General features: G+C 55.8%; 7 protein-coding genes across 7 annotated transcripts; 4 read left to right on the top strand and 3 right to left on the bottom strand.

The window, feature by feature from the left end:
• Positions 1–405: 405 nt before the first annotated feature.
• On the top strand, positions 406–2,755 carry J7T54_003951 (uncharacterized protein; the record flags this gene model as incomplete). The annotated part of the gene is made up of 2 exons (XM_051506144.1): positions 406–797; positions 850–2,755. 2 exons carry the CDS (start codon positions 406–408, stop codon positions 2,753–2,755), a joined length of 2,298 nt encoding a protein of 765 aa, XP_051362541.1.
• Positions 2,756–3,560: 805 nt separating this feature from the next.
• Positions 3,561–4,757, top strand: J7T54_003950 (Methionyl-tRNA formyltransferase; the record flags this gene model as incomplete). The annotated part of the gene is made up of 2 exons (XM_051506142.1): positions 3,561–3,581; positions 3,666–4,757. The coding sequence occupies 2 exons, from the start codon at positions 3,561–3,563 to the stop codon at positions 4,755–4,757; spliced, it is 1,113 nt and encodes a 370-aa protein (XP_051362540.1).
• A 261-nt stretch (positions 4,758–5,018) lies between these two features.
• Positions 5,019–6,571, top strand: J7T54_003949 (Methionyl-tRNA formyltransferase-like protein; the record flags this gene model as incomplete). The annotated part of the gene is made up of 4 exons (XM_051506141.1): positions 5,019–5,067; positions 5,615–5,685; positions 5,738–5,853; positions 5,911–6,571. 4 exons carry the CDS (start codon positions 5,019–5,021, stop codon positions 6,569–6,571), a joined length of 897 nt encoding a protein of 298 aa, XP_051362539.1.
• A 2,551-nt stretch (positions 6,572–9,122) lies between these two features.
• Positions 9,123–10,220, top strand: J7T54_003948 (uncharacterized protein; the record flags this gene model as incomplete). Its single annotated transcript, XM_051506140.1, has 1 exon — positions 9,123–10,220. The coding sequence occupies one exon, from the start codon at positions 9,123–9,125 to the stop codon at positions 10,218–10,220; it is 1,098 nt and encodes a 365-aa protein (XP_051362538.1).
• Positions 10,221–10,903: 683 nt separating this feature from the next.
• J7T54_003947 (Mediator of replication checkpoint protein 1) lies at positions 10,904–14,779 on the bottom strand (the record flags this gene model as incomplete). The annotated part of the gene is made up of 2 exons (XM_051506139.1): positions 10,904–11,876; positions 11,925–14,779. The coding sequence occupies 2 exons, from the start codon at positions 14,777–14,779 to the stop codon at positions 10,904–10,906; spliced, it is 3,828 nt and encodes a 1,275-aa protein (XP_051362537.1).
• Positions 14,780–15,359: 580 nt separating this feature from the next.
• J7T54_003946 (Inositol-3-phosphate synthase-like protein) lies at positions 15,360–17,066 on the bottom strand (the record flags this gene model as incomplete). Its single annotated transcript, XM_051506138.1, has 2 exons — positions 15,360–15,669; positions 15,736–17,066. 2 exons carry the CDS (start codon positions 17,064–17,066, stop codon positions 15,360–15,362), a joined length of 1,641 nt encoding a protein of 546 aa, XP_051362536.1.
• A 4,426-nt stretch (positions 17,067–21,492) lies between these two features.
• Positions 21,493–23,540, bottom strand: J7T54_003945 (uncharacterized protein; the record flags this gene model as incomplete). The annotated part of the gene is made up of 2 exons (XM_051506137.1): positions 21,493–23,091; positions 23,142–23,540. The coding sequence occupies 2 exons, from the start codon at positions 23,538–23,540 to the stop codon at positions 21,493–21,495; spliced, it is 1,998 nt and encodes a 665-aa protein (XP_051362535.1).
• Positions 23,541–23,735: the final 195 nt, after the last annotated feature.

The raw sequence follows: 23,735 nt of genomic DNA, 5'->3' as shown, positions 1-23,735 counted from the left end.
TCTATTCGCCGTTCCAATCTGTGAGCTACACCAACAGTGTTACACTGCCAGCCTATCTCAGTGTCACATTTGCCGCCATCCTGACACGCCCTTGTCGCTTGCCTGCGCAGGTACTCAGCACGAACGCAGAGGACAAAAAAGGCCAAGATACAGCTCGACAGAGGTCCCTGCTTCCTTCGCCAGCGCCAATCTTGGCTTCGCCACCATCCGCCACGCCGCGCTCTCCCCTCAAAGATCTTGAGCTGATATTCAGGGACAGCATGCTCCATTGCTAGACACGCTGCTTCCGTCATCGTTTTCTTTTCTTTTCATCGCTTGCGACGACTGTTCTACTTCGCGATTCGTCCACCGAGAACGTCTGACAAGTTGGACATGGAAAAGATGCTGAACCCACACAGTCGCCGAATGCTCAGCTCTCGGGCCCGGCCACGGACTCTGCTCTTGATCGCCTTCGCTTCCGTCACGACGTATTGGATCCTGTTCAGCGGCTCTGGGCCTCAGTTCCACGTTGTGCCATTCACCCACGATAGCACCGCGGGTCAACAGTTCACCCCAAGTGGCCAGCAATCGACCAAAGGCGATGCTTCCGATGCCGGCCCCTCAGAAAAGCATGCCTGGGACATTAGCATTGAGGACATCAAGGGCTGGAGAGACCCAGATGATGACGAGGATCCTGCGGATATAGAACCCGGGTACGAACGGGACGGCAAGCACAGAGAGCCTGGTGATATTAGCAAGACACAGCACGAGAAGGACCTGAGGACATTGTGGCGCTACGCTTACAAGACGACCAAGGAGTGAGTCCCGACCCCCGGATGGCCAGCTGCGTGCTCTACTAACGAGGACAAGTCTCGCATCCTCTGACCTGATCTACGGCAACACGCTTGAGACGATAGACTACCGTGAAAACCGCACCGAGGAAGCCGCCTCCCGGCTGCGCGAAGATCCGGATGTCGATGTCACCTTTACCGAGGAGCACCCCGTTCGCTTCAACCCCTTCCCGGACTACAACAGCGACGCCTGGAAGGCTTCGAAGCGGGCACCATACGTGCCATGCTATGGTGCTACCGGTGAGTTGGTTGAGGACCTGCTCGTCTTCAAGGGCACGCCTCAAGACTTTCCGGCGCCCAAGCTGGGTTCGTACGACAAGCTAGGCCTCGACGAGAATCTTTGCTGGGAACGCGAGACACGTCTCGGACCTTATGGGTTCACTAAACAAATGAAGAAGGTTGGCGGCGAGTTCGTGCCTGTGGACTGGGACAACGTGAACTGGGGCGATCTCCAGCGTCGCTGTGTTCACAAGAACGCCAAGCGATACGACCTGAACAAGAGCCGAAAGAACCCATACCTAAACGCTTACTCCGAGACGGCTAAATCCGACGACAAGATCGTGGCCAGGGATTCGTCGTCTCTCCAGACGGAGGCCGAGGTTCCCGAGGTCAACGGTCGTGCGCTTGCTGACTTTGATGACGCCGACGACACGGCAGATGACAATGATGTCGTCCCCGAGAAGCGCACCGCAGTGCTGCTTCGTGCCTACACCGGCAAGGACTACACAGAGAATGACAAGCAGTTCATCCGCGCCATGGTCAACGAGCTGTCACTCAAGTCGGGTGGCGAGTACGAGGTGTTCTTACTGGTTCACGTCAAGGACAAGGAGCTTCGTATCTTCAATGACCCGGAGACATACCAGGCCGTCCTCCACGACAACGTGCCCCCCGAGTTCCACGGCATGACTGTGCTGTGGAACGACGAGGTAGTTTGGAATATTTACACCGAGCTCAAGGACGAGCAGGAGAGGAGCGTTCACACTGCCCAATGGCTGTCCGTCCAGAAGTTCAGCCACGATCACCCGCAATTCGACTTCATCTGGAACTGGGAGATGGATTTCCGCTTCACGGGGCACCACTACGACATCTTGAACAGACTGTCCGACTTCTCCGCCGCGCAGCCTCGCAAGGGACTCTGGGAGCGTAACGAGCGCTGGTACATCCCCGAGTACCACGGTGACTACGACACAACTTTCCGCCAGGACATTGAGGAGCGATACGGTAACGACACCGTCTGGGGCCCCCTAGACCTGTCCTTTATCAACCCCGTTGGCCCTAAACCCCCCGTGAAGTCGCCCAGCGATGATAATTACGAATGGGGTGTCGGGGAGGATGCTGATGTCATCACCCTGGGACCCATCTTCAATCCGATCAACAGCAACTGGATCATTAGCAAACACGTCTGGGGCTACACGGACGCGAACCACCATTCCTGGGATGTCCCCCGCCGCACGACCATTGTCACCCACTCGCGCGTGTCCAAGCGTCTGTTGGACATTATGCACGTCGAGAACATGCGCGGCAACCACGTGGCCTCGGAGATGACGCCGCAGACGGTCGCCCTCCACCACGGCTTCAAGGCCGTCTTTGCGCCTCACCCCATCTTCATGGACCGCGACTGGGACGGCGAGTTCTTGAACAAGTGGTTCAACCCCGGCGAAAAGGGCGAGTCTGGTGGCTATGGCTCGCCGATGGGCTGGGGCCGCGAGCGCCGCTACCAGGGCACGACCTGGTACTACCGCGCTGAGCCGCCGAACCGCCTCTTCAACAACTGGATGGGCTGGGTCGACACCAAGATTGGCGGCAAGCGATGGGAGCAGAAGCACGGGAGGCCCTGCCTGCCATCGATCATGCTGCATCCGGTCAAGGAGTCGGAGCCCACCTCGAATGGGTACGAGACTGGGTTTGAGCTGGCGTATGGTTAATACTAGCAGCCAGACAGACAGACCCCTTGACCCATGCATACGCGACGTTTTTATACGCACAGAATTCACCGCACGCTCACGAACCCATGCCTCTTCGCGACGCCCCTAGCTGGCGCGAGCGTGCTTTTGCAAGCATTTTGCATCTCTTCACGAATACCCCTTCTTCCACCGCCCCTTACTTCTTCTCAGTCCAGGGGATTGATTGATTGTCCACTTCGACGTCCATGGTCACTTTTTGGCGAATTTAACTACACACGACGGCACATTGCACATACCACAGCAGGAGGAGACTCTGACAAAGAGGAATATGGTGTTCCCCGGCAGCAGCAGGTGGGGAGGAGGAATGCACAGCCTGGCGTTATTTGACTCGGTAGACGAAGGAGGACTGAAGACTGGATGGAGTGTGTCGGGTCCTCAGAAGGCCCAAGTCTTCATCGCCTCTTCTTGTTCATATGTACCACAAATATCATGATAGAGCTACGAGAGCAACGCGTAATTGAATGATTGCACTCGCACAACTGCAATGGAGATGCTTCGTCCTGGTGGGGGATGTGATGACATGCCCTCGGCGCTCCACGCTCCAGTCGTCGACCCCGCCACTGCAATTCTTTCTGAGCCTTACGCCGTAGTTATGACCCTCTCACCTCACTTCAGCCTGCGAACATCGGTACAGCACAAGTGTCCTGCATATCTTGCAATGCCAGCGACGTCTACCACGGCCACAGCGATATTGGATCACAAGCAGTGAGGGCCGCTGACGACGGCGACGTCACCGCTGCCCAGCGACCAAAATGAGCCTTTCATCATGAGCCCTCTTGGATCAAGTGTACGTCTCCCCCCCTCCCCCACCCCGAAGTTCTTGGCTTGGCCGTGGGCTTTTGAACTATACTGAACGGAGTTTGCCCCATAGACACCGACGCCGCGTCGGTTTCTCCTGTCCAAGCGTAATCAGCAACAGAGCACCGCGGGGTTCCAGTCCACGCCTCGATTCCAGGCCCCGTCCTCCTCAGCACGAGCAGCATCGGCCACGTCTGTGCAGCGTCCGCCGTCCACGGCCAGTGCAGTTCATGACGTGCGAAACGTGGCACCTCTGAAGTTGGCGGTCCCCCAGGGTAAACAGCGAGGCGTGGAAGACGTCGACGATGAAGACGAAGACGATGAACGTGTCGAGGTGAGCTCTGTGGAGCAGAGTGAAAGGGAGGAGGAGGTGGTGGTGGAGGAAGATGCCATTGAGGCGTCGAGCTCTCCTCGGTCGCATGTCGATGAGCCTGACCACGCCGGGCTGCAAGACGATGATCTAGATGGGAGCGATCTAGATGACGGCCACGACGACGACGGTGCCCCGTCCGACGCTGTCAGCGAGGCCGAGGACGGAGCATTGTTGAGTTCTCCATCCATGGAACGAGACACCAAGCGGCGAAAGCTATCCATCACACCTCCTCCTGCTTTCAGCCCACCGTCGACACAGCAGCAGGATGAAGCAACGAACGCCTTCTCAGACCTCAACGAGAACCAGGAACTCTCCTCGGAGGCTGAGTCATCGTCCACCCCCGGCTCACCCTCCAGAAGAGACGCACAGCAGCCGACGTTTCGACGTGTCCCGCGCTTCAAGCCCCTTAACCTTGATCTCACCACGCCGGTTCTCCCAGTCGCCTTCTCCCCTCAGAGGCGCGGCGCGAGGTACCTAACGGGTGGTCTCGCCGCCGATGTCCAGTCCATGCTGTCGGCGATCAAGTCCGAGGACCAGAAGCACGCCTCCTCCTCCTCTTCTTCTTGCACCACGATCCGAGTGGAGGAGGTGCGCGCGGGTCGAAGGATGTACCTTGTGCGCGATGGGCACGGCAGGAGAATCGTGCTTGCGGGCGAGGGGAAGCTGACGGGTCTGGGCAGACGCGCGCCCGTTGCGCAGGGGAGCGTCGTGGACGTGGGACAGTTAAGCTGGAGTGTTGATATGGAGGGGAAGAGGTGGGAGGTGCACTGTGACTGGAGTATGGTGGTCTAGTCTGGTCAGTCGTGAGATCCTCCTGGTCTGGCCGGATCGTGGCGTCTTCTGAGAATGCTCGGGCCCTGGCTGCGGCTTCTCCTCGACACGGGTGCTACAAGCACGCCAATATTTCCATTGCCTCATGGAACCTGTGGCAACCTATCTATGTCAGCCCTACATACCTGGACTCATCACACATGGGTGGGCGCGACAACTTTGCGTATCTGCATTGACCTGAGCTGTTACGCCCTTGTCGATGGTCTCTGCCTACCCTGTGCCATGGCCAGCGGACGGTCCTCTGCCCAATGTGGCCAGCAGCAGTTTGCTTGTAAGTTTCATAATAAATACCACATTTAAATGTTTATTTATATGCCATTTTCTCTATCCTGAATCAATATGTCACAACGTGTTCGGAACCACCTGACCTGGTTTGATTGTTATGCAACTAACCCGCATTAGAAGATAGCGATACTTTCAACTTCAGGAAGCGCGACAGTTTCGCATTTCGCGACTGTCAATACACAAACACCATCAACATGTGACAAAGGCATGCTATCATGATCTCGAAACACATAACCCGTCCTTTCGCATATCCATGTCGTCAAACATGGTCTATCGCGTCCCATCGGCGCGTCCACTACCGCACAACAAGCGGCAAGCTCAGTGACCCCTTGCGGATACTGTTCTGCGGTTCGGACAATGTGAGCGTCGAAGCGCTCCAAGCTGTCCACACGGAGTCTTTGCACAATCCAGAGTTAGTTGAGAGGGTCGAAATAGGCGTACTGCCCCCAAAGGCTTCGGGTCGAGGGTTGAAGACAAAGGTGGAGTGTAGGTCGATCCTCGCCCCGACTAAGGAATAATGCTGATGAAAACAGTACCATGCGAGAAAGCCGCGGCGAGTCTGGGACTACAGTGTCACCAGATTCCGACATTCACGGGGTGGCAGGTGAGTACCGCGGTTGAATGGATCCGTGGCTGGCAAGCTGACTTTGATACAGATGCCCGCGGATATTAATCTGATCATCGCCGTGTCGTTTGGGCTGTTTGTCCCGCCGCGATTGTTGCGACAGGCGAAGTACGGTGGGCTTAACGTCCACCCATCGTTTCTACCAGAGTAATTAGGGTCCCAGGTATAGCCAATCGGTCAGAACGACATGCTGACAGGCTACAGCTTGCGGGGACCGGCGCCGATACATCACGCTGTTCTCCACGGTGACACTCACACCGGAGTCTCCCTCCAGACGCTTCATGAGAAGACCTTTGATCACGGCACGGTCCTTGCGCAAACTCCCGCGCCAGGGATAGCGATTCTTGCGCACCCCACCCTCTCCTTGACCACGCGGAAACTGGGCATCGAGTGTGCAGAGATGTTGGTGCAGGGGCTGCGAGACGGTCTACACGTCTCTCCTTACGAGAACGCGGGCTGGCGGAACGCAGATGGTCTTCGCCATGCACCAAAGCTATATCCGGGGGACCTGAAGATACAATGGGACACCTGGTCTGCCGCGGACTGGCAGAGACGACTGGTCATGAAAAGGGCCATCTGGACAAACGCAATGACCAACAAGGGCAAGCGAAAGCGGGTCATCTTCCACGATGCGAGACCTGTCAGCGCGACAGACGTCCAAGGCACCAGAGGTATGGTCGCCACCGTGGAGGATGGTGAGGGCGATCCAGTGCGAAGGGAGGTGATTGTGAACCAGGGCGACGGCAGTGTTTACTTCTTGACAGGGCGGGGGGAGTGGGTTAGAGTGCGGCGAGGCAGGCTAGAGGCCGAAGTCGAGAAGGATGCTGCCATGGTGGTGCGCTCACTCCTGGTGAGGGACGTATGATGTCGACGGCCTATACATTCGACAGCCCACTGTAAATAGTTATTTGTACTATGGCATTGCGCCATCAAGCCAATATCAGACCCAACTGTGAATATGGCCGATTGACCTCGACTTTGACACGTGCCAAATCGTTTATGCCAAGCACGCGCATTCTCACGTCTAACTAGACTCCGCACAGCAGATCAGGTTTGGCTCTTTGAGCAACGGCAGTTTCACAGGGCTGAGCCAAGGCGAGTGAGTGGAAACAAGAAACAAAATGGAGTTTCCAGAAACTGGGTGGTAATTATCCTGAAACATTTCATGACCGGGGATGCCTGCGAGGATCTTTGCCAATTCCAAGGGCGTTGAAGATGCTGATTTGAGTCGCTGACTGAAAGTAGCCCAGGATGGCAAGTAAGGTGTGCCAACTTGGTATTATTATCAGTGTTCAGGTCAAACGAGTCTGATGCGTGCGGCTACCGAGAAAAGCATTGCTGAAAGATGACGCCTGATGAGGGTCCAGGCAGGGAACGTGTGTATGCAGTGGAAATTGGCACGACGCGGGCGGGCGGGTGTGCAGAAGTGATTGCATTGCCGTATGGGCCATGTCTGCCGTCTGCGTGATAATTGCGCGCAAAGACGCGTCCCAATCGCCCTCAGAAGAACCGGAGGCTCCCAATCAATCCGTTATTACCTGCGCTCACGCGCATGCTCCGGCCATTTCCTGGTTAGGCGCAATTGGCTGCACGTCCATAACAAGCAGTCCAGGAGCCCCGTACGTGCGTACACGGTACAGGACAAGTTCGCTTCGTCTAATAATGCAGGTACGATCTGCGCGCGAGGTCCACTCTTGGTGCTTTTGCCTTTGTGCCTGGAAGCTTCGGTGTTTTTTCAGGCCGCGGCCTTGCACGGGTGGAGACGCTCTGCCGCAGTTTCCGTATTCTCCGCCCTAATGATCTAATCGCAGCGACCCAGACAGTCGATCGTCATGGAAGAGTAGTGCCGCTTTTAGTCTAAGCTATCACTGCCCACCGTGACAGAGGCCCTTCTACACGATATGGAAGAGGGTTCTGAAATGTCCCCTGTCTCTAACGGTGACCCAGCGTCAATTTTTACTAACGTCCCTGTATAGAACGCTAACAATATCAACAAGTTTGTCGTCAGCAAATGGTGAGTATCTGTGCATGAAATTATAATTAGAAAGGGTCATTCGAGCTGAGCTCGCCTGAGCAAAAGCAGCGTGAGCGCTAATCGAGATTCGACCACGGCACAGATCGCAACTCACACCAGGAGCTCACGTCCTTCACCGACTGGACTCGTTTCTTTGGCGCCATCCACCACTCCGCACCGTGAGCAACAAAGTAAGCAAACAAACACCGCCCTACGCTACCCACCTCGTGTCGTAACTTGCCCACAGCGCCTCTCGAATTATCGAACGCCATGCAGCCCGCTGTGCCCGCCTCAGGTTTGTCCAGCTAGGCGCTACCGGAAGAGACGAGCACGGCTGCAATAGATGCCGGAGAACACCCCCGTGTCACACAGGGTTTACGGACACCTCATATTAAAGTCAGTTGCCGTTGGTACTTAAGGTTGGGGTTTCACAAGCTAGGTGCAAATTATTACTGCTGACAAGCATCGCCAGGGGGGGGGGGGGGGCTGAGTCCAGACTGGCATCGCAAAGTACGCGTGCTCGCTGACTGCTTACACCATGCTCACCACCTGCGGCACGTTGGGCGCAGCCGCGCAGGCGCGAGGCACACGCTGGACGGGAAATGACAGCTCGGGACTAGGCAAATTCGGCATCAGCCCCAGCCCCAGCTGCCTGCTTGCTTGTCTGCCTGTTGGGACCTAGGGACCATCGATTGAGCTTCAACGACCTTGTGTGAACCGAGATACGTAGCCGTTGACTGATCGCCAAGGCTTTGCTCCTCTATTCACGCGAACTCGCGATCGATTTTTGCATTGAGGGTGGGGGGAGCCCGGAGCCATCCCACAAACTTTGCAATGGTGACAACGATCGACTCTTCCGCAGTGTGTTCGCTGCCTTGATCTGAGCTGGGGCCCGGACGAGTGAACTGTGACTCTCTTCACTGCGGGCACGCGTGGATATCGACCCATCCTACTTTAACCCGAAGTGGACGGGACGCATGGTTCCTGCATTAGCGGACTTTTTTGCAGATGCTAGAGGGATACATCTCAGCAGACCAAGTGTACACCAGTTCAGATGTATCTGTTAACATGACTGGATGCCGTCCTCCCCTCTGGCTCAATCTCTTCAACGACATCCCTGTCGACAAGCCCCTATCTGGGCCTTGGGATGATAACTCAACTGCAAGCCTGCAGGCCAGCAGCAAACGGCTGATGTTGTCTGCTGGATGCGATCCGCCAGACCGTCTCTCAAAAGCGAGCACCACCCACCTGGACGAGCCCTTTTTCCTCTCCTTTCTCCTCTTCACGCGGAATCTCTCGTTACTACAAGTCGTACCTTGTCGCCCGCCGTAATCAGCTGACCTCGTCGTCAAGCATCACACTCTTTTTACAAGTCTTATCAGACAACATACATTCTTTCAAAATGGCCATGTACAAGTTCGCCGCGGCCGCCCTGGCCCTCTCCACCGGTGCCACTGCCCACCGCTTCAACTTCGCGAATGGACTCAACAGCACCACCACCACCACCAGCACCAGCGATGATGCCGCCACAACCACCATCGTCTCGGAGACCAACACGGTGCCTTCGCACACCAGCACCTTCTGGGGCAACACCACCATTACCACCGCCTCGGTCCCCTTGACAACCTCGGTCCCCATGACAACCTCGACCGTCTTTACCACCACCACCCGTACCATCACGGACTGCCCCGACACCGTGACTGACTGCCCCGAGGGTGGTATCACCGTCACCGAGACCGTGCCCGCCTACACCACCGTCTGCCCCGTCACCGAGGAGCCTGAGATGACCACCTCCACTGTCTACACCACCACCACCCGCACCGTCACCGACTGCCCTGATGATGTCCCTGACTGCCCCGGAAAGGGCGGTGTTGTCACCGAGACCATCCCTCTCTACACCACCGTCTGCCCCGTGACCGACGTTCCCGCTGAGCCCACTGAGGAGCCTGAGCACCCCGGTGAGGGTGATGACGACGAGGAGTGCACTGATGTCTACACAACCACCACCGGTACCAAGACCATCACCAAGACTCTCACCGTCCCCGCCGACGAGCCCACCAAGACCCCTGAGCAGCCCGTCTGCCCTGGCCACCCCGACTGCCCCGTCGAGGAGCCCCAGACCACAGAGGTCCCCGAGACTCCCGAGCACCCCGAGCCTACTGAGACTCCTGAGCAGCCTGAGCAGCCTGTCTGCCCCGGTCACCCTGACTGCCCTGCTGAGGAGCCTGAGCAGCCCGTCTGCCCCGGTCACCCTGACTGCCCTGCTGAGGAGCCCGAGCAGCCTGAGCAGCCCGTCTGCCCCGGTCACCCCGATTGCCCTGCTGAGGAGCCCAAGCCCACCACTTTGGTTCCCGCTCTGCCCACCAACAATGGCACTATCCCCGAGCCTACCAAGCCCACCGCTCCCGTTCAGCCCACGGAGACCGCCCCCGTCTCGGGTGCCGTCAAGATGGGCTCCTCGCTCCTCGCGGCTGTCGCTGCGGTCGCTTTCTTCTTGTAAGGATCTTGCACCAGCAACTTGCTGATTTCAGCCCAAGGAATGGTGTGGAGAGGATGTATATCTTGGTTTTCCGGTACTTAGGATTTCCCTCTTCTAATGCATATTGTTTATTACACTTTCACTTCGGCTTGTTCATACTTTCGATCTTGGTGGTTTGGTGTTGTAGTCGCTCGTTAGGGTTGGTGGGAACAAGGATATGATTGCTTTTTACAATATAGACGGCCTGCCCTGGATCTAAATCTCCTTCTGCATGGGGAATGATTTGCCTTTCTTCATACATGATGGTCTACAATGAGTGATGATATGTGTTTACATGTGTGGTCCTTGATTCGCAACCAGTGTTTCACATAGTGCCCTTGTCTGCACTTACAATGTCTCGGTCCGCTCCTGTTTTGAGACACCTGCCGCGGCATGCATGCAGCTAGCTTTGCTTGCTGCAGAAATATCAAAAGTAGTTCAATCGTTTGCCTTTCCATTATGTGATTGATGCTGGCATGCCTATAACATGCCGTTCGCTTGACTCCCTCATGTGTTCATGACGTGATGCCTTACCCAAACGCCGAACAGCAGAACACCCTATCCAACGCCCAACCAGAAAACCATGTCCAATAGACAGCATGCCATACTACAATCAGATATCCTCTTCACCCTAAAACAAAGCAGCACACCCTACTCGTCTTGCCTTATTCAAACGAACCTCTGCCCAGTAGGCCGCCCACCATGCCCACTCTCCTCTCTGCGCCCTTGGCCTTGCGCAGCTCCCTCCTACGCTCACTCTCCTCCACCTTGGCCCTGCTTCCACTCTGATCCCGCGCGCTGGCCAGCGAGCTGACGCCACTCTTCTTACCGGCCGCCTTCTTGATCTTTGCATCGTCGCCAAAGCCAGACGACGTCGTCGTGGCAGGCGCTGTGCTCCCCGCCGGCTTGAACGAGTTGGTAGTCGCCCGGCGCAGAAGAGCGGGCACCTTGAACGACGAAGAAGACAATGATGCGCCAAACGCCAGTCGAGAGCCTGACGTCGAAGATGCGCTTGACGAATCTCTTTTGAGGCTGATCCTGTCGACGATGCCGCTCGGCTGTCGAGGGTTCTGGTTCTCCTTGTTCCCGCGCGACTCGTCGTCACTATCGGAGCCGACGTCGGTAGCTGGAACGACAGAGCCCTCGCGGCCATCGTCAATGAGGCTCGACAGCGTCTGGCGGACATCGCCAATGTGGGTGGCTTTTCGGCCGTGCTTTGTCCGCCTGGGGTGCGCGGGCGCGCCATCCTGCTGTGTGGCATGGGCGAGGGCAGCCGGTGGCTGGCTGTCAGGGACGACGACCTTGGCCGCCTCTTGGGATTGACTCTGTGAGTCCTCCTCAGCGGGCTCTTCGACAAAGCCAATCAGATCCATCTCATCGTCACTGTCACGATCTTCAATCGTCTTGAGAAAGGCCTTATTGCCAGGGTTCTCGGCCATCTTCTTGACACGCTCATCTGCGAACAGGGCCTTTTGCATCTTGGCGAATTGGCGACGCTTCATCTTGCGACGGGCTTCGCCGCCATCATCCGAGTCTGAGAGATCATAGTCAGCGCCGCGCTTGCGGCGCAGCATGCCCCGAGTGACGTCCTTGAACAGCTGCTCAACCTGCTGCTCGTCGTTGGCGCGCTCACGATCGCTGCAAAGGTTAGCAAGGAATCGAACTTCAACTCAAAAGGAAACTCACGCATGGAAGGCGGCGATTTCGCGCTCGCCCGTATTGTTGCCAGTAGCGTCATCCAGCATGTCCTTGACTGAAGCTGTCGACTCATCGTCGCTGTCCTCGCCATCGTACCCACCGAGACCTTGGTATTCGTCTTCCGACTCTTCGGCGTTCTCGTCGATCATCTCCTTGGCCTTGCTCTTCTTGCGGTCGAATTCCTCAGCAGCGCGCCTTTTCTTGTCCTGGAGGGCCGCATCTTTCAGGGAAGTAAAGGCAGTCCCTTCAGCAGGTGTGGCGGCTCCGGTGGTGGGAACCAGCTCATCCTCCTCGGGGGCAGTCGCGTCCATCTTGCGACGGTATCGGCCTCTGCGGACCAGGGGAGAGTCTTGCTGCGCCGACTCTTCCCTATCAGGGACGACCGTATCGACCGTTGAGTGGGGAGCGTCAAAGAAGCGTTGCTTGATGGGTGTGCAGTGCCGCATGCCCACATCCTGCGATGGTTCCATCATCTCCGATAACTGGGTACCTGGTACGTCCTGCATCGCGCTGTCAAAGCTAGCGAAGTTCAAGGAGATACCCTGTGTGTACGCCTGTGTTTCCTCTCTCTGTGTGGCAGGCTCTACAGTATTCTCGGCAGTGCACGCCTCAATGGTAGCCGAGAAGTTGGAGTCTGGGAACGTGTCAAAGTCTGGCATCATAGACTGCGTAGGGCCATCCTGGCTGGGCGGCATTTGGCTGTCATCGTCCATCGTGCCAGCGAACATCTGTGTCAACCCGAGGCCAGCTGGTCCCTTGACAGGAAGACCAGGAATGAAGGACTTCTTGGCGGACCGGAGGACAGAGCTTGGCGCGTTGGGAGTTGCCGTCCTGGGGATCGTGGGTGTGGCTTGGGTCATGGACTTGGGTCTCGGCGTGGTTTCAACGTCGTCCTCTTCGTCTGAGAGGATAGTGGTCTGCTTGCGAGCCCGACGGCGAACGTTGCTAGATGCCTCTGTGACATCCTCTAGGGGCTCGTCCGCATCCAGCTCCTCATCCTCGGATTCATCTTGCTGAGCGGCACTGTCGATCAGAGCGCCTTCCGTCTCTTCTTCCTGGTCTTGCTCTTCCTCCTCGTCCTCGTCCTCCCCATCGGACCCGGACAACTCCATGGCCGATAGCTCGGCATCCGCGTCCTCGACAACATCTTCATATAATTCATCATCGCTCTCATCCCATGCAAGCGGATCATGGTTGCCGTCAGCTTTCTTCTCCTTCTTGGCTTCCTCACGCTCCTGTCGCATAATCTGCTCAGCTTCAGCGCGAGCCTTGGCTACAATGTCTTCCACCTCTTGCATCTCGCGTTCACGCTCCTCCGCGGTCTGTATGACAACGCCTTGCGCCTTGAGTATGTGCATACGACGCTCGCGCTCCTTTCGAGCCTGTTCCCTGGCTTTGCCAGCGAGGTATACTTGGAGCTGACCCGCAGTCATCCCCTTTGACTGGCCCTTGCGAATATCTCCTCTTTGGGGGGATGTAGGTCGACCCAGCGCCTGAACGATCTGGAGGGGCCTGGGAACTTGACTTTTCGAAACCACATTGCTGGCGAGCTTGGCAGCGGCATCCTTCTCCGGACGCACAATCTCAAGCTCATCGTCCGAATCAAGCATGGCCATGTTCTGCCCCAAGGGCAAGGGGAGCTTGACACGGATTTGCTTCTTCTTTGCTGGTTCAGCTACCTCAGAAGGCGCCACAGCTTTGCCCTTCCCCTTGTCTTGCGAGGCAATGACGCTGGCTAAATTCGGAAGATCTTGATTGCCACCGGGAACCAAAGTCTCAACGGGAGCCACTGCGGCCGGTTCACGAGCCTTTTCATTGGGCGCATCGGCGGGAGGTGGTGAGCTTGGTGGCGTCCCGTCGTTTTCCATGTCTACATCATCACCCTCTGGCGACCCAGGACGACTCGAGCTGGAGACCTTGGGTTCCAGGGCAGCGGTGGGCTTGATGTTGAACCTCTCCAAGAAGCTACTTTTGGAGATCTTCTTTCTTGTCTTGGCCTCCTGTGCGAGCTGCATGCTTCGCTGCATCCGCTGGGTCTCGCGATTGATGTCTTCGATGGCTTTCTTGCTCGCCTTGCGACTCGGTCGGTTCTCCTGCGTGAGCTTGCGGCCGCCCTCGTCGTCGGTGAGACCACCGGAGCCACTTCCATCGTCGGACTCGAGCTGGCTGATCTCCGACGCGAGCTTTTCTTGCATATCGCGACGCTCGGCCTTTTTTGCCTCGTCAGCGGCCTCTCTCGCACGGGCTTCGGCGCGTTTGCGCTCCACAAGGGCCTTGAATCGATCGGATTTGGTGGGAGGGAGCTCGTCGTCTGAATCGAGCTGTGCAGATTTCGCTGGGGAGGGTTGAGCAGGTGACGAGACGAAGAGACCGGGACTGTTGGATCGCGCATGGCCCTCTGTGGCTGCGGATTCTGGAGTCAATTCGCGAGCCGTCTTGCGGTGTAGACGCCGCGGTAGGACCGGGAGATCCTCGTCGCTGTGATTTTCGTCGTCGACTTGGTCAAGGTCTTTTGGTGGAGAGCCTCTTGAGGACGTCTTGGTTTGTGATGGCGAGCCAATTGGGCTTTCTTCTGATACTTTAGCGGCAGCAGCCTGCATCCGGGCAGCAAGGCGTCCTCTTGGTCGGATCTCCTCATCTGAGTTGGCGTCACTGTCTGATTCTGCTGATGACTCTGATGCTGTGGCTGTGGGCCGTTTTGACGGCGACTGAGCTTCATATGTGGCATCTTGACTGTCGCCCTTGCTACCCATGGCATCAAGGAGATTTCTGATCTTGGTTCTGGGCGTCAATGGGCCAGGCGAGCCCGCGTCCGACGCGGGTGAGGAGGAGCGCGTCGACATTCTGGCGTATTGTAAGGAGGGAGAATTATGCAGGGTATCAAGCTAAAGGAATAAAGGCAATGGATATATTGCTAGAAAAGTGCTGTCGGGAAAATGCAGAATCCAAGATAATACATCAGTAACAGCATTCGACGACGAACTGGAGGTGGAGGACGCAGTGGGGAGTTGAAGGTCAACAACCACTTTAAGACGCGCGACGCGATGCGTCCACGTCAAATCGCATGCGGGTGGACGCGACGTGACAGCCCCACCTCCTCCCCCGCCGGTGGTACCAGCCACCACTGGCAGCTCCAATTCGGCGTCTCCACAGTTACAACAGCTGAGCTGAGAGCACCAGCCTCAATGTGGCACGGTAGAGCAATCAGACTGCATTTCTTCGATGGCATTCATCATCAAAACACGTAGGATCAGGTCATGATTTTGCAGATTGTTTGATTCATATGCCGACGGCCAAGGCCGTCTTCAATCTGACTAAAAGGGGGTAGTTCAATCTTTTGGTAAAGACAGACTTCATTCAACATTCGAATCGAAAGTGTTCCTTCTCCGCCGCCTTGTCCTCAGCGAGGATCAACCGAGCTGCTTAGAACAGCTTGTGCTCGAGCGTCATGTCAGACTCGGGCTCGAGGCCAACGCAGGCACGGAAGATGTTGGTCAGGGCAGCACGCTGCTTGGCCAGGGCGTTGACGACGGGCGTACCGGGGGGCGTCATGGGGGCCTTGAGCATGTAGCTCAGCACGCTGAGGACGGAGTGGAAGTTCTTGTACTCGGTGGTGGCGGCGCCGTCGGTCGAGGCGGCCTTCCACTGGATACGGGTCATCATCTCAGCGAGGACAACGAGATCGATGATGAGGGGCGAGGCCAAGAGGGAATCCTCGCAGATGTTGAAGAGGCTGTTGGACCATGTTAGTTTTGTGTCCCAAAAAAAAATAATCTCAATTGTCATGCGCAAGACTCACGAGATGGTCTGGTGACCACCGAGGAAGATCTCGGCATAGTACTCGTCGAGGGCACGCTTGTTGTCAGCGACGGCGGGCATGTACTTGATGACGACGCAGTGGTCGGGGTGCTCGCCCTCCTTGTAGAGGACGTGGTTGGCCTCGACCATGTCGTCAACAACGTTGGACTTTGAGATCTCCTTGGAGCGGAACTGCTTCTGCGAGCTCAGGTTCTTGCCGTCATTGTTGCCCAGATGGTTGTAGCTGGCGATGGAGGTCAGCTTGATACCGGCGCTGATCAGAAAGTCGACGAGGGCCGACTTCATCTTGGTCTGGCCAGACTTGAAGTCGTCGCCACCGATGAACGCGTTGTGCTTCTCGGCGAGCTGCATCACACCAGGGACAAAGGTGTTCTGGGGAGAACCGTTGATAAAGGGGGCATTCTCCAGGATACAGGCGACGGCGAAGACGGAGGAGGGAGAGACCTCCTCGTGGCCCTGCTCAATCGACTTGAGGATGTTGTCGGCCGTGTCGTTGACGCCCTCGATGACGCTGGCGTAGCGCTCGGTGTTGGCAGTCCACATGACAATGACCTTGTCGAGGCCATTGGCCGTCTTAAAGTCACGAATGTCCTGGCGCAGCTTCTCGACGTGGGCGTTGCAGGCCTTGCTGCCCTCGAGGACATTGTCGGCGCGGTCCTCCTGGTTCGCGGCAATGAAGTCAGGGTAGTACACGGAGGGCAGAGGCACCATGGCGCTCATCTCCTTCTGGACCTGGGCCTTGAGGGTGGGCTCGAGGACCTTGGCGCGGTCCATGGCGTCGGCCATGTTCATCTTGCTAATGTCCCAGCCGCCAATGACAAGGTCGTTGGGGTGGACCATGGGCAGGACCTGGCTGAAGGGGATGTTGACGTCCTTGTGGGTCTTGGCGTCGGTGCCGAGCTTGACGGTCGAGCCCATGACGACGGAGCCGTAGTAGTTGGCCTCCTGGCATCCCTCCTTGGTGTCCCAGACGAGACCGCGCTTGTTGGCGATGATGCCGGCCGTGACGGTGGTACCATTGTTACCACCCCAACCAACGAGCATCATGCCCGTCTTGGGGACCTTGCGCTCGGTCTTGAAGTCATAGGCCGTCTCGAGGGGGGTGGCGACGTACTTGCCGTCGGCGCCGGCCTCGACCTTGGTGGTACGGTACGTGTACTTGGACTTGATGTCGGCGTCGGTGTAGGTGACGTTGGGGGAGTGGACAGTGAATGCATCTTGGGGGGCTGCGGTAGCAGCGGCCGTGGAGTGACCGCTGGAGTAGCCCGCCCCGTTCGTGGAGCCCGTGTGCTCTTCCGCGTGAGGCGCCATTGTGAGATGTCTGGCGCTTGGGGAGTTTGACGTGGTGCGTGAAGAGTGGTTGGTATTTCCTTTTGGCAAGGAAGATGGTACGGGTCTGAGTTAAGGAGACCGTTTACTGGGTATCGATCGAGTCCGCTGCTGCACCAGGGGAGGCTGAGCAACGGGCTCCGGCGAACGGGTGATGCACAGAGTTGAGAAGGTTGGAAAACGTCTTGACGACTGTTGTGATCGAGGGTCAGTTGCCTCGATCCTTGGTAGGTGACGATTTCAGGTGGGGGAGGTGGTGCTGTTGGTGGTGAAGTGGGACAAGATTGACCAGAGTCTCGAGAAAGGAGGTTTTTGATCAAGTAATGGTGTCCGATTGACTGGAGCTGAGCTGGAGCTGTCTGAAGTGGTTGAAGAAGAAAAAGAGGAAAAGAAAAGAAAGGAGAGGAGGGGGAGGGGCTCTGGAGCGAGGGGACCCCAGATACAAATACTCTTAGCCATTAGGTTGGGTACCTTATCCATCTTCCATCCGAACGCGTCACAAGAGCCCGGCACACGTTAATTACCGCTTCTTTGAGGCAACCGCAAGTTGCGGTGAGACCGGCTCATTAGCTCGGTCGGTACGATCACAGTGAACCAACTCCGAGAGACTGATTTAATGGCGCTTCAAGCGTCTTTCACCAACGAGAGCACGCGAGCGACTGTGCCCTGCGGCAGGTGTGGAGTCACGATATGTGCGCTGACCTTTGTCTGGTTGGAGCTGCAGTACTAAGATGAGCATGTCGACTAAAAGGACGCTGGCGACACCCAGCCGGCCTCGTCGGGCTTGGTCGGATGTCACGGAAAGCGACTGGAGGGCGGGCGAGCGAGCGAGCGAGCACGCGACAGGGCACTCCAAGGTATCTTTGTCAATGACAGCTCTCCATCCTGGGACTGCTACCTCAATTAAACCAAGATGATGGGAGCAAACCGACATGCACTTTGACAGACGCCATGTCGAACTCAGACAACTCGCAACTTTCAGGGTCCAGGCACTGGAAAGTTAATCAACAATTAACGTTAGTAGTCGCTGTAGATATTATGGATACCCCTCACTCACCACGAACCCCTCCACTGCATGTCTCCATCAGGGTACAAGCCTGCGCCGACAACGAACGTGCAGCTGGAATTGACAAGGCGCTACTACAATGACAGCTGGCCACGCATGATCGGCTGTGAGGCCTTTACACCCCCATTTTCCCTATGCAGATGTCGTTGATGATCTGACTGCCCAGCATCCTTCAAGGACAAAAGTGCCTTTGGGCAGCTTGGCATGTTGCCAACAATCGCTCAATCGATACCTGTTGCAGTTGAGCGGAGCGGAGTGTTTGACCGAAATACACGTGTAAAAACTGGTGCAGTTACATACTTGGAACATGATGCCGACTGTATACTTCTGTATACATATATTTCATGGAGAGAAAGTCCAAGAGAGAGTCCAAGAGAGAGTCCAAGAGAGGGTTGATTTTAGCGCATTGGGGTTTCGTCGATATCGGTGGACACAGGTAAGAGAATTTTAGGGATGTGTGTTGGCTGGCAGGGGCAGTAGAATATTGTCCCGCAAGACATTGCCTGAGGGTATCATGGAGAGGGAGTCCAAGAGAGAATTGATTGTAGCGCATTGAGGTTTCGTCGATATCGGTGGACACAGGTAAGAGAATTTTGATGGGTGTTGGCTGGCAGGGGCAGTAGATTATTGTCCTGCAAGACATTGCCTAAGGGTCGGTGACAAGTATCACTAACAAATTGAAACAAGAATAACTCTCGTGTCTTTGAGCAAGCTTCACGGTTGTAAATTAGTTGCTTGAATTGTATGTGAAGCTGCGTGGGTGGAAGACTTGAGGCTGCCCCAGGTAGCGAGACTGTACTTACTTACACGAACAATGACTCCATGTCTACGACTCAGCTGCCATCGTATACATACCAAAGTCTGCATACAGACGTATACTGAAGCTCTGATCCTGTGCTGGGAGCTGTCTTATCATGCACTGATGTGATCTGACCACGCATGGTCTTTCAGGCCTCCCAGGAGTTACGGATATAGATTTCAATCTAACCGTTGCATTTCAACAATTCGAAATAGCACGGTTCTGTGGTCTAGTTGGTTATGACATGGTGTTAACAGTTATTGCACCGCCATGGTCCCCGGTTCGAACCCGGGCAGAATCATCGCTCCAGCCAGCTGCGTGAAGCAACTGGCGTTACGCTTTTTGGTGGGCGAGATTTTTGGGAGAGAGTTTTGGGACTTTCCGGCAGGCGCGCCTGCCTTGAAAACTTTATTGTTCAGATGGTACGTCGCAATTCGCCAGCAGCAGCGAGACACAACACGCTCTTGCCTTTCTTTTTGAGACGAGACGAGACGAACGGCACACTGCGAGTGGTGGTGGGCGGTTTTGTGGAGTCTGGTGGGGTTGATCATCGCACTCCTAGATACGCAAGTACTGTAGATCTTCTCAGGCATGAACTGTGACAGAAAAGAAACTTGTCACCGATGTATATAGTAGTAGAGTCAATAATTGAACGGGTCTATTGGTCAATACTCCGAGACTGTTCATTATGACAGATCTCAAGCGTTGGCTATTACCTTCGATTAATTATTGGGGCTGTCCCCTGCTATTGCTCTCCCGCTGCCGAGGACATATTCGAACCGAAAAAAAAAACTTGTCACGAAGTATATAGTAGCAAAGTCAATAATTAAACGGGTCTGTTGTTCAATACTCCGAGACTGTTTATTATGACAGATCTCAAGCGTTGGCTAAAACCTTCGATCAAATATTGGGGTTGTCCCCTGCCATTGCCCTCCCGTTGTCGAGGAGATACCCGAACCGAAAAGAAACTTATCACGAAGTATATAGTAGCAGAGTCAATAATTGAACGGTTCTACTAGCCAAGACTGCGAGACTATTCATTGTGGCGGCTCTCAAGCGTTGGCTAAAACCTTCGATTAATTATTAGGGCTGTCCCCTGCTATTGCCCTCCCCCTGTCGAGGAGATACTCGAACCGGTCTGTGAGTCAATACGCTGGGGTTCCCTTGATCTACTTTGGGAATATAATATAAGGGAACTCATAATTGAGCACCGTAGATAGCGGTCTCAACCGGATGCCACACCCCTGCTTCTTTGTTGTCGTCGAGGTGATTATATCAAACTCTGCCCGTTGGCTCAGGAGTCAGGTCTCAGTCACACATCTCCGACAAGTTCATCTGCAAAACACCAACCCACGATCAGCCTCTCCTCAAGGAGCTTTCCGTGCCTAGCGGAAGATGGCTGCCGCTCACCTCCATGCAGCAAAAAGCCACCGTCATCCTGCGTCGTTGCAAAGGCAACATCCCTGGCCAGATCCACAAGCCTCTGCCATTGTCCTCTCGGCACCTTCTCGTGCCCAGGACGTCCCTCTAGGACATCCTCTACCCTCAGCCAGTATGTGATCGTATTCCCCCTTCGCGAGAGCGCATGGAAATATGTCGGATCCAGCATCCCGGGCCGTTGGAGGGGGGGTGACGATGAAGGGGGCAGCAGAAGCGAGTCAGGACGTGGAGAGGATGCCCTTGTACCTGCGTAGCTGGAACGGGGTGGCGCTCTCACAGATAACTCTTTGGGCCAAGGTGATGTGTACATGCCGTGTCCTTGCCCTAGCTCCGGCCGAGTGCGGTGGTTGTGATGGTAGGCGGCATGCCACCTGTGTGCCTCTGCCTGATACACATCGCCCGTGTCTTCGAGACTCAGCAGATCTGCTGTTGCGCACGGACATTCAGATACCCTGTGGGTATGCCCATCGTCGTGCCAAGAACCCACAGGTCGAAGCGGCAGATTCTTGGCGCGAGAATCCATGTAGGCATTGTCTGATGGTGCTCGTGGCAGAGGCCTGCTTGTAGGTGTCCGAGGGAACATGTCGTAGTATGAAGACATGCCTGCTTCCCATAACATTTCGTTGTTGGCGAGCTCCTTGCTCTGCAATGTGGCCAACTGCGCGTCGAGAGGTTGAAGAAAGATAGCGAGGAGCGCGAGTGAAAACCTAGAAGAGAATCAGTTAGTGTTAAATGGAAAGAACCAGTTGCTGCGGGCTTGATTATCAGATGGATGGATGCCAGCTGCCGAAGTGTTTGAGCACCACGGGCACCCGCATATCAACCGTCGCAAACACAACGCACGGTCATCTGGGCTTACCTTGCGAACGTACACCTTTAGCTGAAAAGGTAATTGCGGTTCGCACATCACATTGGTGTGTTTAGTGCGCAATGAAAGCTGTGTTCAGTCAATTGTCAAAGGTGTGATTCGACGACTCTTCGCTTGCGCTGTACAACGAGCGCCACATGTTCAGCTCGCTCGTATAAGAATACATCTGTCCGATAATGCATGTTCTCAGGGTATCGTAACGCCATGACAGACGTGTCCTTCCCAGCTGTCCTGCTCAACCTAGCCTTGAGCGTATCCATTCCACCCACTTGCACAGGTCTTGCATCTGCTCCAGTACCTTCCCTAGGATTTCTTTGGTGACGCGGTCATTGTCGGTCTGGGCGAGGATATTCTCGTCGGTCACGTCAACGACACCGTTCTCCAATATCTGGAGAGTGATGTTCGCCCCTTGGTCCTTGAATGGAAATTTGACCTGGAAGTGAGGAATGGGGTGAACCCAGATGATAACGTCGATGCTTAGGTCGACCGCAGCAGAAGCGCTGGCCGATGGCTTGGTTGCCTTGGTCAAGCCCAAGAAAGCAGAGAGCTGATCCTGCTCGCTGTCGCCGTCCGCGGCAGCCGTCTTGGGGAGATTTGCTTCCTTTGTTTCCTTGCCAAAGCTGTTTTCGAGGAGCACCGATGTGAAAGCCCACTGTCTCAGGAGAGGTAGCATGTCGATCAGCTGTTTCGGATGGGAGAAGACCATTTCCTTCACCTCCATCGAGTAGATGTGCTTGTACACATACAATGAGTTGAGGTGTGTCTTTTCGGAAAACTGACTCTTCTTGTCCATGACGGATACTTCACGTTGGCGCTGGATGACGCGGTTCTCGCTTGGGTCGTCTTGCAATGATCCAGCCGGTATAGGGAAGACAATATGATCAAACGTTGTTTGCGGCGGAGGACTTGGCAATGGCGCCCCCGTGTATGTGTATAAGCGAGCCGCATCAGGCGATGACAGCACGATGGGCGGATCAAAGCTAATGAGAAATGAGACTTGAGGAGGCCCACCCGTCGGTATGTCGCCCTCGAACATGGGCACTGAGTTGTTCTTCGTCTCGTCAGAAGCCGGTAAAGACACGTGCTCCGGCTCTTGCCAGTCCAATGGGAAGGACTTGGCATCACCACCCATCCCATCATCCCGCACAATGTCCTTGCCCAGCCATTGGTCAGACACCCGCGCCGAGGGAAATGGATGCATTGGATCGAGCGGCGGCGGCAGTGGGCAGCAGCTGATATCGAGCTGCCATGTCTTGTGGTATTTTTGGGAAGCGAGATGCCCCATTTCCTTCCAATACCGCAACGAAAGCCCGACCCGATCGTGGGCATGCATGACGGGCGCTCCATGCTTGGCACAGATGACTCTGGAGAGCGCGACCTCGGCCGAGGACCCTTCTTCCCGTGCTCTTACTAAATCCCAGTCGTGCAAAGCCTGTAGACTGGCGTGTAACCCTGCTATGGCAGCGCGACAGTCAAAGGCAGGCATGATACTGAGCTTGTCTAGCGTAGTCAAACGCTCAAGGTTGAGTGCGAATTTGTCAAGCGTTTTTGTCAATGGGCTTTGATTGGGGGCAAGCATCAAATCTTGCAACAGGATTTTGCCCGCCGGTTCCATGCATTGAACAACTGCTTCTGAAGACTCGGGGAATGTAAGATTGACACTGTGAACAATGTTGTTGTCCATTGTGATCTCGATGGAGGTGCTCGATCCTGCTATAATGAGCATCCGTACCTTTCGCCCGTCCGGTGCCGTGTCGTCCTCTGAAAGGCATTCGAATCCGTATCGCTGAGCTAGCCGTTCCAAGCCGGCCTCGCTAACGAAGCCTTTCTTCTTCTGCAAGAAATCAGTACGGCACGCTTCGGCAGCCAAGACGCAGGACCTACACCGAGTACCTCGAGAATGGCCTCTAGCCTGTTAAGCTTATCGTCGTCCCTCGTGATGGACCTCATGTCCTGGAACCCCTCCATGGCCTCGTGGGTGGGCATGTTCGCGGGGCCGCCCAAGCCAAGCGCAGCTGCCGTAGATGGACTATCGAATGCAAGGTTGTGCGGTAATTGACCCAGTAAGCTCACAGCTGGTGACTTCTTAAACTGCTGGGGCGATGTCTTATTAGGCCCCCCGCGAGGTGAGAAGGCTGCATGTGCCGAGTTGGAAAATGGCGTCGAGACTGGTGGTGTTGCGCCAGCTAGCTGAGAGGGCGTCGCGCCGGGAACTTGGGAAGGCGTGCGGGCCTGCTGGGACGCAGGGTGTTTGGCGGCGTTCGGTGCGTTGGGGGTCGACATGTTGACTGTGATTATTTGAATGAAGCAAGGTGGTTTTGGTGCGAGTGCGTTGCGTTGCGTTGCGTTGCTTCGCTTCGCTTCGTTTCGTTGGCACCTAAGCAAGATGGCGCGCCGCTGCGCGAGAGCTCTAGATGGACGATGGCATGTGATGTAGCAGCCGGACGACAACTCCGGAGAATGATCAAGGACGCAATG

The sequence above is a fragment of the Emericellopsis cladophorae genome (assembly GCF_022114955.1).
Source record: "Emericellopsis cladophorae strain MUM 19.33 chromosome Unknown NODE_19_length_326966_cov_119_582185, whole genome shotgun sequence".
NCBI classification, from domain to species: Eukaryota; Fungi; Ascomycota; class Sordariomycetes; order Hypocreales; family Bionectriaceae; genus Emericellopsis; species Emericellopsis cladophorae.
This window is presented reverse-complemented; position numbering and strand designations above follow the sequence as displayed.